General features: G+C 37.8%; 1 protein-coding gene across 4 annotated transcripts in view; it reads left to right on the top strand.

The window, feature by feature from the left end:
- Positions 1-13,801, top strand: part of FGF12 (fibroblast growth factor 12) — a 610,786-nt gene extending 596,985 nt beyond the window's left edge. For all 4 annotated transcript variants that reach the window (XM_069557665.1, XM_069557656.1, XM_069557635.1 and 1 more), the window contains one exon: positions 13,320-13,801. In XM_069557665.1, the coding sequence (XP_069413766.1) occupies positions 13,320-13,438 (119 nt within the window). In that variant the 3' untranslated portion in view covers positions 13,439-13,801. The remainder of the gene's footprint in view (positions 1-13,319) is intronic.
- The last annotated feature ends 364 nt before the right edge of the window (positions 13,802-14,165 follow it).

Below are 14,165 nucleotides of genomic sequence, written 5' to 3' on the forward strand. Positions count from 1 at the left end.
GAGAGGGTCACTGAGTAATACTGACCAGAGGGGATGGGATCAAGTACACAAGTGGCAAAGTTAGGTCTAGATTTAAATAGAAACAGGAAGAGTTCAAGCATTTTTAACAAGCAGGAAGCCAGGATATGCACAAGCAGATGTGTGCAGGTTGGTATAACTTTTCTGGTGGAAATATGAACGCTTTCTCTTCTGCATGTATTTTCTAAGTGAATTCAGAGTGTCGTTACTGACAAAAAGGAAGGAAAGAGGGAGAGATAAATGGAGAAGGAGAAAAAGAGAAAGGAAAAGGAAAGAAAGCAAGCCTATTTCCTGAGTCTAAGGAGGGTATGAGGCAGTTTTCAGAGTTTGAGGAGGAAGGAGAGATATGGAATAGTCACTTAGGAAGACTGGGAGAGGGGATTGGCTAGAGAAATGGAGGAGGATTCCACGAAGTTCTGAGCACCCCCATGAGGTTTGGGGTCAAGATTTTTTTTTAATATTTATTTGGCTACACTGGGTCTTAGTTGCAGCATGCAGGATCTTTAGCTGTGGCACGTGGGACTTTTAAGTTACATGCAGGATCTAGTTCCCTGACCAGGGATTGAACCCCAGCCCCCTACACTGGAAGCATGGAGTCTTAGCCCTTAGACCACCAGAGAAGTCCCTGGGATCAAGATTTTGACTGAGACCAAGCAACTAAGTTTTTTCTCTAAACTCATTAAGCTGTTTGACTATAAGCTTAGAGCAGGAACTCTGGAGCTAATCACACATGAATTTGAAGCTGATTCTGTTTATGTCAGTGAATGACTTTAAACAAACTACCTTTTCTGCTCTTCAGTTTCCTTAATTGAGAAAGGGATCAATTAAACTGTCTGTTAAGGTCATGTAAAATAATCTTACTGTATATAAAGTGCAGATACCCAGTAAGTGCTCAATTAATATTAGCTTAGACTCAGCAGTAAGGAATCCCCCTGCCCATACAGAAGACACAGGAGATGCAGGTTCTGCCCCTAGGTCAGGAAGATCCCTTGGAGGAGGAAATGTCAACCCACTCCAGTCTTGCCTGGGAAATCCCATGGGCAAGAAGAGCCTGGTAGGCTATAGTCCCCATGATCACAAAGAGTCAGACATGACTTACTGACTAAAACAACAAATGGTTAAGAAGACAGCAGTTTCTTAGAGGAATACTCCTTGGATGGTACCTGGAACCTGACTTATTATAGTTTGATTTATAAATAACAGCAACCCCTGGGATTTCAGTTTTAAGAAAGACATTATTTTAGTTTGTTTTTTAAGAGAAATGTATGATAACTAAGATAAAATCAACTATTGAATGTTAAGTGTTTCAAACAGGAAATCTGAGCTATTATAATGGCAAGGGACACCTGCTGATTCTGATAACTACATTCACAGCAAAGGTACAAGTGAAAGAATCTAATAGAGAAATACTAAGTGGAAAGTCAATCCTGGAAAGACCCATACCTAACCTCACAAAGAGAGGATGATATATGTGTTATATGTGATATACGTTTGGTCTTTTTTCTTTTCTAATGGCACAATCTTGCATTTAAAAATAAAGCAAAATTTAAATAGAACAAATACCATATGTTGACATAAGGTTGGTAGCCTATGGTCTTGTTATGACCAAGCGTAGAATTTTAGTTGATAACAGGACTGCAGGACTTTCTATAGACGTATGGCCACGATCTCTCAGGAAGCTGTGAAAATGACAGCCTTCGCTACACCAAGTCACTTAGTTATGGGTGTCAATCATGCAAGTGTGTCCTCTTCACATTGAAGGGGTGAACTAAGGATTCCTGATGGGTGCCATGTCTTACAACAATATGTAACGTGAGTTATTTTATTAGAAACCCTCACTTGTCCCTGTGTCTGCAAATAAGGAAGAGTATTCTCTCATGAAATCTCTGCCTCATTTTTATGCCGAAACCTGGGATAAACCCTTCTGCTCCAATGTACTATAAATCAAGAAAAGTCAAAACATGAATAAAATGAAACTTTCAGAAGAAGAGGAGGAAGAGAAAGAGTGGGGGAGGGAGAAGGGAAAGAAGAAGAAGAAATCTAAACATATATGAGAAAAGAGGAAAAATAGAAAACTGATTTGAAGAAAGAGTTCTAAAGAGCCATACAGAAAGACTTCCCTTTTCAAAGCATTATCTCCTTTTACCATTTATCCAAAACTAGGGCTTGCCTGGTGGCTCAGCAGTAAATCTGCCTGCCAGTGCAGGAGACGTGGGTTCAATCCCTGGGTCAGGAAGATCCCCTGGAGAAGAAAATGGCAACCCACTCCAGTATTCTTGCCTGGGAAATTTAAGGCTACAGTCCATAGGGTCACAAAGAAGTGGGTATGGCTTAGCAACTAAAACAAAAGCAATGACATTATGATATCACATGTGTTAGAGGAACCATAATACTTATCTCAGAAACATTATGTGGGGTGAAAAAAGAGCAAGTATATTTTATCATACTTAAAAAAGAGCAAGAAATATGTCAAGACAACCCAGAAGAGCCATGTGATAGAGAAGTAACATTGTTAATCAGGCAGGTATTATATTAGGATACTAAGCATTCTTGAAATTTGGATATTGAAACTTGTAAAAATAATATGAAGTTAAATTGCTAAGTAACACCAAAGAAATCAATTCTGTACCAACAAATGGCCATTAAATCATGCCCACTAAAAATAAAGCCTGTATCACAAATGAAGACCATAGGATTCTGAATGATACATGATTAGATAGTAACATCCCAAGTTTCCCATAGCAGTTGTTAAATCTAAGGTAGCACTGAGTCTGAGTTTCTGTGAAACAGATGTGTGGAGCTGGGAGGACAAGAAAGATAGTAAGTTAGATTTTTTGTTTTATTCACTTTATTCTCAATTTAGAAATATCAAAATAACTGGAATATCAAACTTTGCTCTCATAGCTGTAGTGGATAGAATATATAAAGCAAAGCACTTTGGAAGAAAATATTCAAAGTCAGATTTTTAAAAATTCTAATGCCTACACTAATAAATATATTTTATAATGAAATAAAATCTTATTGTAATAGAAAGTGATGGAAAAGTCCTTTGAACTACTGCAAATTAAAATCAGGAATCAATTATTGGGAAGAAAAAACTTGACTTACATGGGACAGGAGAATTTGAGAAGCACAGTTTAGGAGCTGTAGAATTTATGTAACTGTTGAAGATTAGCATCTAGATGGTTCCTTAGAAATGTTTCTTAAAGGTTTTTCACAGTTCCTTAGTAATAGATAATTGGAAATTAATACCAGAACTTAAAATTCTAGTACCAATAGCTATAAAAAGCTGTGATTAATTTTTAGTGTACAGTCAAATATATAGGATTCTTATATGTGGAACTAGTAATTCTTGATTTATCAAGAATTGATTTACTATTTGTTCTTCTGATGCTCCCCACAAAACAAAAGGATAGCCCTTATCAGTATGTTAGTTAGGTTAACCAAGAGAGCCCCACCTTTCAATAACAGTCAAAATTATGGAACTTAAAATATATTAGATTTCAAGTATAGTCATCATTCAGTATTTGCGGTTCATTCCAGGAATCCCTGCTGATACTGAAATCTGCAGATGTTCAAGTCCCTTATATGAAATAGCATAGTATTTGCATATATATACTACACACATACTCCTGGATACTTTAAATCATCTCTAGATCATTTATAGTACCTAATGCAATGTAGGGCTTCCCTGGTAGCTCAGATGGTAAAGCATCTGCCTGCAATGCGGGAGACCCAGGTTCGATCCCTGGGTTTGGAAGATCCCCTGGAGAAGGAAATGGCAACCCACTCCTGGACTCTTGCCTGGAAAATCCCACGGACTCAGGAGCCTGGTAGGCTACAGTCCATGGGGTTGCAAAATGTCAGACACAACTGAGCGACTTCACTTTACTTCATTTCAATGCAATGTAAACACTGTGTAAATGGTTGTTGCTGCTGCTAAGTCGTTTCAGTCGTGTCCGACTCTGTGCGACCCCATAGATGGCTAGATCAGGACAAATTCAAGTTTCGCTTTTTGGAACTTTCTGGAATTTCTAATTGAGTATTTTCCAATCCTTAGTTGATTCTGAGGATGTAGAACCCCCTGGATACAGATAGCCAACTATATATATTAGATACGCAGCTGGTCTCACACGTAATACTACCTCAGCTAGATTTGTTCCTGAGAAAATAAGATGGTGTTTGCAAGGCATCAGAACAACTCATAAAAGTTTGAAATGTTGCCATCCATTTCTTATGGAATCTATGCCATAAGAGTCAATTTGACTGATTCTTCTTAACTATCCTGCCTGGCTGTATTCATGTCATGTAAACATAGTTGGACATTTTCATAGATAAAGAGATTGAATAGATTTTTCCCTATACACTCATATACTTGATGGGCATATTATTAGCTGTTTGTTCACTATGAAATTCAGGTGGATATGTACCAAAATCCAGGCTTAAATCCTCTCTCCTGGACTTCAGAAGGTCTGACTCTAGTTGGCTCAGTCACTCTCGTCCCTCATCACCTCAGTTTTATCTCATGCTTCAGCAGTCACTGTTTCTCTTAGACAACCTGCACTTCATCCCTTCATTCTTTTTTTTTTGTTTGTTTGTTTAAATTTTTGGCTGCACTGGGCCTTCGTTGCTGTGTGCAGGCTTTCTCTAGCTGCGGGGAGTGGGGGCTCCTCTCTAGTTGCGGCAAGCAGGCTTCTCATTGTGGCGCTTTCTCTTGTGGAGCATGGGCTCTAGAGCACTGGTTCCATAGTTGTCATGCACTGGCTTAGTTACCCTTTGGTGTGTGGAATCTTCCCAGACCAGGGATCGAACTCGTGTACCCTGCATTGGCAGGCAGATTCTTAACCACTGGCAGTCCCATCCCTTCATTCTTACTTATTAGCCCATCCACTTCTCTAAACCCTTTGCCTTCTTCAAGGCTAAATCAACATTAAAGAGCTGTTTTAGATATCATTCCCATTCAGCTCTGCTGTGGCCCTTTCCTCTCTGTGATCTGTGTGCATGTCTATGCTCTCTTTCTTGGCCTTGAACTCCTTGAGGGCAGGAATCAGATCATTTCTTGCAGTTGCCACAGAATCTAGCAGAGCACCTGGTACGAAGCAGTTTGTTTCTGCTCATAGAATGAATGAACAAGTTAATACTGAAACAAATTCTTCTTTGGATATCAGTCAGCAAAAGAGTAATTGGAATTTGAGGAGAGGAAAGAAGAAAATACTATAATGGAATCCAAGTGATGCAATATTAGTAAAGCCAAATTGAAAGGGTCAGTAAATGCTTTGTGAACCAGGTCATTCCATCAAAGAAATCCAATATACTCTGTCTCTTCTAAGTGTGTGCATGGAGGTCAGGTCAGTCAGGTCAGGAAGTTTTCTCAATTCCCCTCCCCATCATATAGTAATTGGTAGCTTTGAGATTAATCCTTCATGTGTACTAAGTCATGCCCAGCTCTTTGCGAGCCTATGGACTGTAGTCTGCCAGGCTCCACTGTCCATGGAATTTCCCAGGCAAGAATACTAGAGTGGGTTGCCATTTCCTACTCCAGGGGATCTTCCCAACCCAGGGATCAAACCCCACATCCCCTACATTGGCAGGTGGATTCTTTACCTCTGAGCCACCTGGGAAGCTCTTGACATTAATCAAGATACTTCTTTTCCAGAGAAGAGCAAACTCTTCTAAGAGAGCATTGTGTAATAGAAATATAATATGAGCTAAGTATTCTATTAATTTAAGATTTTCTGGTAGTCATATTTTAAAAATAAAAAATAAACATGAAATGGATTTTAATAATGTACTCAATCTAGTATATTCAGATATTATCATTTCAATATGTAAGTAATATAAAGCATTACCACTGAGATGTAATTTTTAGTGTGGTCTTTAAAATTCAGGGTGCAGCATGCTTGGGGCTGGTGCATGGGGATGACCCAGAGAGATGTTGTGGGGAGGGAGGTGGGAGGGGGGGTCATGTTTGGGAACGCACGTAAGAGCCAGGACATGGAAACAACCTAGATGTCCATCAGCAGATGAATGGATAATAAAGCTGTGGTACATATACACAATGGAGTATTACTCAGCCGTTAAAAAGAATTCATTTGAATCAGTTCTGATGAGATGGATGAAACTGGAGCCAATTATACAGAGTGAAGTAAGCCAGAAAGCAAAACACCAATACAGTATACTAACACATATATATGGAATTTAGGAAGATGGCAAAAAAAAAAAAGAAAAAAAAAAGAATTAAAGATTTTAAAATTAAAAAATATAAAACACTCATTAAAAAAATAAAATAAAATAAAATAAAATTCAGTGTTTATTTTATCCCTCTTGCACTTCTGAATTAGGAGTAGCCACATTTTTAGTGATCAGTGACCACATAGGCAAAATGGATACTGTATTAGGTAGCGAAGGCCTAGGATGTTTTCATCAGATTTCCCTATCTTCTCACCAGCCCTTTATCCTTCAGTTCAGTTCAGTTCAGTCGCTCAGTCATGTCCGACTCTTTGCAACCCCATGAATCGCAGCACGCAAGGTCTCCCTATCCATCACCAACTCCCAGAGTTCACCCAAACTCATGTGCATCAAGTCGGTGGTGCCATCCAGCCATCTCATCCTCTGTTGTCCCCTTCTCCTCCTGCCCCCAATCCCTCCCAGCATCAGGGTCTTTTCCAATGATTCAACTCTTTGCATGAGGTGGCCAAAGTATTGGAGTTTCAGCCTCAGCATCAGTCCTTCCAATGAACACCCAGGACTGATCTCCTTTAGGATGCACTGGTTGGATCTCCTTGCAGTCTAAGGGACTCTCAAGAGTCTTCTCCAACACCACAGTTCAAAAGCATCAGTTCTTCGGCACTCAGCTTTCTTCCCAGTCCTGTATCCTTAGTGTATCTCAATTCTTTTTTTCTTAGCACAGTTCTAAGACTGATACTGTTGACTATTGGGGAATTGTTGGCTCTTCCCATACAAATAGGACATATCTGATTTTAATAGTCACTTCTTTGTTTACAGCTTACATGTAAGGTGTTTGTTTCTATGTGTGTGACTTTTGAAAATTATGTATAATTCTTAAGTATGTTGTGCAAATATACACAACATGAAATTTGCCATTTTAAACAGTTTAAGAGTACATTTCAGTGCCATTGAGTACATTTCTGTGTTTTGCATCCATCACCACCATCCGTCCCTAAAATTTTTTCTTCTTCCCCAACTGAAACGCTGTACCCATTAAGTATTTACTTGCATGCTCCCTTCCCTCAGCCCCTGGAAACCACCATTCTATGTTCTGACTTTATTAGTATGACTACTCTAGATATCCCACATAAGTAAAATCATAAGGTGTTTCCTTTTATGCCTAGCTTAGGCTTCCCCAGTGGCTTATTATTTCATTTTGTCTTTAGGTCCTCAAGGTTCATGCACGCTTGTGTTAGTATTTGCTTCCTTTCTAAGTTGAACACTATTTTATTGTATGCATATACCACCTTTTGTGTATCTGTTCATTGGTTCAACCCACCAAAGGTGCTTTCACCTTTGCTCTATCGCAAGTAATGCTTTTATGAACATGGCTGTGTAAATACTATTCATACCCTTGCTTTTATTTCTCTTGGGTATATATCCACAAGGGACATATCTGGATCACATGGTAATTCTATGCTTGATTTTTTGAGCAAATCATTGTCTAGTTTTTCACAGTGGCTGTCCATTTTAAATTCCTTCCATCAGTGTACAGTGGTTCCAGTTCCTCCACCTACTTGCCAATACTCGTTACCTATTTATTTTAAATAGGCATCCTGAATTTGTTTTCATTTCCATTTTTTAATGACATTAGGAATATTTGGTAGAAATGAGGCCAGCTTGGATCTAGATTAATATATGGAAATAACTTTAAAATTGTCTGGTATAAGACAATTATTTGCACCACTTATTTGACTAATTGTTTCTGTGCTTTTATTAAGAAATTTTGATTAAGACTTTGAAATCCTACACTCTCATTTGGCTCTGCTACTATTCACCATCTGATTTTAGGGAAGTCACTTCGTTTCTTTTATATTTAAAAAATGAGGAGAGGAATTTCTCACCTACTTTATTCACCTGGTTATCATATTTAGTTGGTCAGTTTAAAATGGCTTTGAATTTCCACCTGGGCAGGTTTTGGCACTCCGCAGCAAGATCCAGGAAAATCTTCACAATCAAATGCCAGTTTGGGTTCTATATGAGAATCTCATCCCTCTGTGGTTATTCAGACTGAGAAGTCAGTTAATCCCAGTTAGGGTTAAATGCAAAATTCTGTCTGTTGTTGCAGTTCATTTAAAGACAGTTTGACTATGAAAATAAATAAATGGCTTTGAAGACTCTGAAATAATAGATTTATTGAAGGGATTAATCCCGGGCTACAGTCTATGTGGTCACAAAGAGTTAGATCTGACTTGCTGTTCAGTCACCAAGTTGTGTCTGACTCTTTGCATCCCATGGACTGCAGCACACCAGGCTTCCTTATCCCTCACCATCTCCCAGAGTTTGCCCAAATTCACGTCCATTGAATTGGTGATGGCTTCCAACTATCTCATCATTGTCGCCCTCTTCTTCTGCCTTCAATCTTTCCCACATCAGGGTCTTTTCCACTGAGTCAGCTCTTCGCATCAGGTGGCCAAAAGTATTGGAGCTTTAACTTCAGCATCAGTCACGGTTGATTTCCTTTAAGATTGACTAGTTTGATCTCCTTGCTTTCCAAGGGACTTTCAAGAGTCTTCTCCAGTACCACAGTTTGAAAGCGTCAGTTCTTCAGCACTCTGCTTTCTTCACTGTCCAGCTCTCACATTTGTACATGACTACTGGAAAGACAATAGCCTTGACTATGTGGACATTAGTCTTGTCAGCAAAGTGATGTCTTTGCTTTTTAACACACTGTCTAGGTTTGTCATAGCTTTCCTGCCAAGAAGCAATCATCTTCTAATACCATGGCTACAGTCACCATCTGCAGTGATCCCAAGAAGAGGAAATCTGTCACTGCTTCCAGCTTTCCCCCTTCTATTTGCCACAAAGTGATGGGATTGGATGCTGAGATCTTAGTTTTTTCTTAATACTGAGTTTTAAACCAGCTTTTTTTACTCTCTTCCTTCACCCTCATCAAGAGGCTCTTTAGTTTCTCTTTGCTCTCTGCCATTAGAGTGGTATCACCTACATATCTGAGGTTGTTGATATTTCTCCCAGCAATCTAGGTTCCAGCTTTTAACTCACCCAGCCAGCATTTGGCATGATATGCTCTGCATATAAGTTAAATAAACAGGGTGACAATAAACAGCCTATTGTACTCCTTTCTCAATCCTGAACCAGCCAGTTGTTCCTTACAGGGTTCTAACTGTTGCTTCTTGACCCACATACAGGTTTCTCAGGAGACAAGTAAGATGGTCTGGTATTCCCATCTCTTTTAAGAGTTTTGCACGGTTTGTTATGATCCACACAGTCAAAGGCTTTAGTGTAGTCAATGAAACAGAGGTAGATGTTTTTCTGGAATTCCCTTGCTTTCTCTGTGATCCAGCAAATATTGGCAACTTGATCTCTGATTCCTCTGCCTTTTCTAAACCCAGCGTGAACATCTGGAAGTTCTCTTCATGTAATCCTGAAGCCTAGCTTGGAGGATTTTGAGCATAACCATACTAGCATGAGAGATGAATGTAATTGTCTAGTGGTTTGAACATTCTTTAGTACTGCCTTTCTTGGGAATTGGGATGAGGATTGACCTTTACCAGTCTTGTGGTCGCTGCTGAGCTTTCCAAATTTGCGTATTTGATAGCATCGTCTTTTAAGATTTTAAATAGCCCTGCTGGAATTTCATAACCTGAATATGGACTGGTAAATCAGTCTGAAAGTATTTTTTAAAAATCTTTTAAAATATATGTATTTTTGGCATGCAAATTTTAGAGATTATCATTGTGATTATTGTGTACATTACAGTAATTTTGGTTTATATTTTGGACGTATAATGCACTTTATAGTACAGTTATGCTTTGTTTTCTTCTTGTATTCTGTGTCATCATTTTATTATGTACCTTTCAGACAGAATAGCACAGCTATGGAGTGTTGATACAACTATCAAAGGAAGTTATATTGGGAGAAGTGTTTTGTCGTTTCTTTCTTGGCTTTCTAATTAGATCATATTCTTTTAATTACCTTTTAATTCTAAAATTTGATTGAGATTTATACCCTTGTTTGGCATCTGAGAGCCTGAAAGTAACAATGAAAATTGAAGCCCAAGAAATTAACATAAATTTATTTGTTTTGTTACTCTTAATTTTCCAGCTAGTTTGAACAGTTTTTTTCAAACCTGGAATTTTACTACTTCATTTAATGGAAAAATAGGAAAATTTGTGATTGAATTGTCCTTTAAAAAGAGCAAGCTGCACACTTTGCTATGACACTGGTGACTTTTACTGTTTCAGAAACATTGAAAAAGTTTAGATGCCAACTTGGAAAACTCTGGGGACTTGTTACTTGGATGGCCAGCAGGATTACATTATTAGTAAAGTTATCTGCAATGATAATTATAACGGCAACCTTTTGTGTTATCACAACTTAGGTATTTTATGTGTAAGTGGGAAATAGCAAAAAAAGATATAAGTTAAAAACAAATGTCTTGGGTAGAGTGTATGACAGAGGGAAACTTTAAAAAGAAATTACAACACTAAGAAATTCAAGCACAAAAATTATAAAATATATTATTTAATGGAAATTAAGAGTAATATTCTTTGTGTCTCTAAACTGAAGTTTAGAAATTTGCATGCCAAAAATCTATTGTTTATAATTTATTAGATTTTTTTTTCATTCTTTGAGACTGATTTAGCAGTCCATAGTTAGCAGTCCTTAGTCTTTGTGACCCCATGGACTATAGGCTCCTCTGTCCATGGAATTTTCTGGGCAGGAAATACTGGAGTGGATTCCCATTTCCTTCTCCAGGATCTTTCTGACCCAGGGATCAATTGCATCTCCTGCATTAGCTGTGCTGTGCTTAGTCACTCAGTTGTGTCCGACTCTTTGTGACCCTATGGACTGTACCCCACCAGGCTCCTTTGTCCATGGGAATTCTCTAGGCAAGAATACTGCAGTGGGTTGCCATGCCCTCCTCCAGGGGATCTTCCCAACCCAGGGATCAAACCCATGTCTCCCGCATTACAGGAGGATTCTTTACCATCTGAGCCACCAGGAAAGCATTAGTAGGTGGATACTTTACCACTTCCACCACCTGGGAAGCCCCAGGTCAGGTTTGGGGATTTTCAAAGCTGATTAGGTGACAGAGTAAGGGAAAACTGCTTTATGGCATCATATAAATTGCTTTCCAGTCCAATCACTTCATTACATCTTCTGGGTTCCCATGTGCACTAACCAGTTATAAACACATGGTTATATATTTTGCACACATAGACATATTATTTAGTTTGGGGGATTTTGACACTTTCCCAAAACAGAAATATATGCAAGAGACATTAGGCTTGAAGAATTTCAAGAGTTTAACAGAATCTTATGCAAGGATCTTCTGCCTTTAGTAAAAGAAAAGCAGACCCTTGAATTACCTACTAGTACTATCTGAAAATTATAGGATCTATTCTTTCTAAACTAATTTCCTATGTACACTTTGCTAGTGAGGCCAAAGGTAGTTAGTCCTTTGAGGATATTGGAGGGGTCATTCAGTACAAATATTTTAAAATCTCATTCTAAAATCCATATAATACTTGTATATGATATACTGAATCAACATGCTTTTATATATATTTTATACTAACCACAGTGTGGTTCAGATTTTGCTAGCGTCAGCATCACCTGGGCACTTACTAAAAATGCAGAATCTAAGCCCACTATAGATCTTCTGAATCAGAATTTGCATTTTAATAATACCCCTATGTGATTCAAATGCACATGAACATTTAAGAAGCCCTCCTACTGAGATGTTGCAAGAAACCTATCTCCTCATCACTGAACTAGTCTGAGGAGAAACTTACTTGTCTCTTAACTCTCTTAATTTAGTTTTGGATTTAGAATGTATCTTCAGTAAAAACTGTTGATCACTGTGTTCTCTGAAATCTTTTATTCAGAATTTTCATGAGGAGATCAGCTTCTTCATTTTTCTTATACATCTTTAGATGCTTACTAGGTGTCCAACTGGACAGAGCTAGAAAGTGGCTGAGTGTGGAAGTGGACCAGACAGTGTGTCTCCCAGATTGGTGCTCTTAACCACCATACGACATCTATTTATTCATGGCCATGCTCAGGTTTCTAGTCCCAGGGCAGAGCCTATAGGAAGAAGCAGTTTGATTGGAAATAACATTCAGATTGCCAAGGTATTGTAGTGATTATTCAACAGATAGGGGTATGCAATTGTTTATTCCTAAGTCAAGGATGAAGCTATCTCTTGATATTTAAGTAAATATTTCTTATGCTCATATACAGTCACATTTGTCTCACGACAGTAAAATGAATCTGTTTTAATGTACTCAATATGCTGATAGATGCTATCTTACAAGAGTAACTGTGAATTGAAAAACATTGTTCTTTCTATGCAGTAATCTAGCAAGAGCTGTGATAATTCACAGATGACTGAGCTTTAGAGCCAGACAAAACAATAGAAGATAAAAAGAACTGTTTATATAGATGCAAACTGAAACCTCAAGGTTGCATAATTGCATTTCCTATTGATCAATAACTAAGAAGCCATAGACTGTTCATTACCTTAGGTGAGGGAAATATGAAGAAATTGGAAAAACTGCGTTGTTTTTTTTTTCTTCTCTGCTCTCTCTCCTATTATCATTTCTTGTATAGGATACCCTGAAACTTGGCACTAAAATTTCAGTTGATATAACAGTATCATATTTCTTGTAGTAAGGTAAAGATTAAAAGATCACATAAATAAGATTTTTTTTTTTTCTCTACCGGAACTAGATTGCGGACTAAAGTCTGAAAAACAAGATATGTCTTTCCTCCCTTTAAATGTTATACTCCCGATGTCTCCTCTCACTCTAGATAAAAATCCTGTTACATAGGTTAGTAGACAGCAAAAACTTATTAAGCCTTATCTATAAGGCAACAGAAACCACTTATATGTCTGCAGCTCAGGAAGACTTGAAAGGGTGTGACTGATAGAACTAGAAAAAATTGTGTATCCATTAAATATTTTAAGTTAAGACTCGTTTTCATGGTAGGAAAAAGAGCTAGTGATGAGAATGAACACTAAATAAATTCAAATCTGAGATGTTTATTGAGGCTGAATTTGATGTCCACTATTGTTGTGAGTAATTAATGTGATTTTTGCCTTCCAGTGTGTATGTACCGAGAGCCATCACTACATGAAATTGGAGAAAAACAAGGGCGTTCAAGGAAAAGTTCTGGAACACCGACCATGAATGGAGGCAAAGTTGTGAATCAAGAGTCAACATAGCTGAGAACTCTTCCCTTTGTCCCTCTTTCATCCCTTCCCTTTCTCCCCCTGCCCTTTACCCATTTCCTTCCAATAAATCCACCCAAGGAGAGGAAAATAAAATGACAACCCAGGACCTAGTGGCTAAGATTCTGCACTCAAAATCTTCCTTTGTGTAGGACAAGAAAATTGAACCAAAGCTTGCCTGTTGCAATGTGGTAGAAAACGCACATGCACAAAGATTAGCACACCTAAAAGCAGAGGAAAAAATAAACCAAGACTCCACAAGCATTAAAACAAACTGTGCTGTTATTAATAGAGGACTAATTGTAATGAAGACATAAATATAATAAAGATGAAATAAAGTTATTACCTTAAAGAAAAGGGTTTTGGAGAATTGTACTTACAAATCGATGTAATATCCTAAATGGCTTAAACTCTGGATAATGCTGTGATGTGTGTTTTGAATTTGTATTTTCTTTGGGCATTTGGAATTGACACAAAATTGCAGCCTGTTTCCAGGATTTTTTTACCATAATATTGAACATGTATGAAGTACAGATTCTAGTGCCTATAAGGTATATAGCCAGGAATAATTTAACATCAAGAAAAATTTTATTTTAAAATTTTATTCCTGAAATCAATATTTAAGATTGTTTTATGCAAAGGATTGTCATATGTTTAATTTAGTGCTATTAGCTGATTTCATTCCTTCCTAACAAGAGTTTCAGATTCTCCTAGAAGAATA

Source organism: Ovis canadensis, chromosome 1 (assembly GCF_042477335.2).
Source record: "Ovis canadensis isolate MfBH-ARS-UI-01 breed Bighorn chromosome 1, ARS-UI_OviCan_v2, whole genome shotgun sequence".
Classification (NCBI taxonomy): domain Eukaryota; kingdom Metazoa; phylum Chordata; class Mammalia; order Artiodactyla; family Bovidae; genus Ovis; species Ovis canadensis.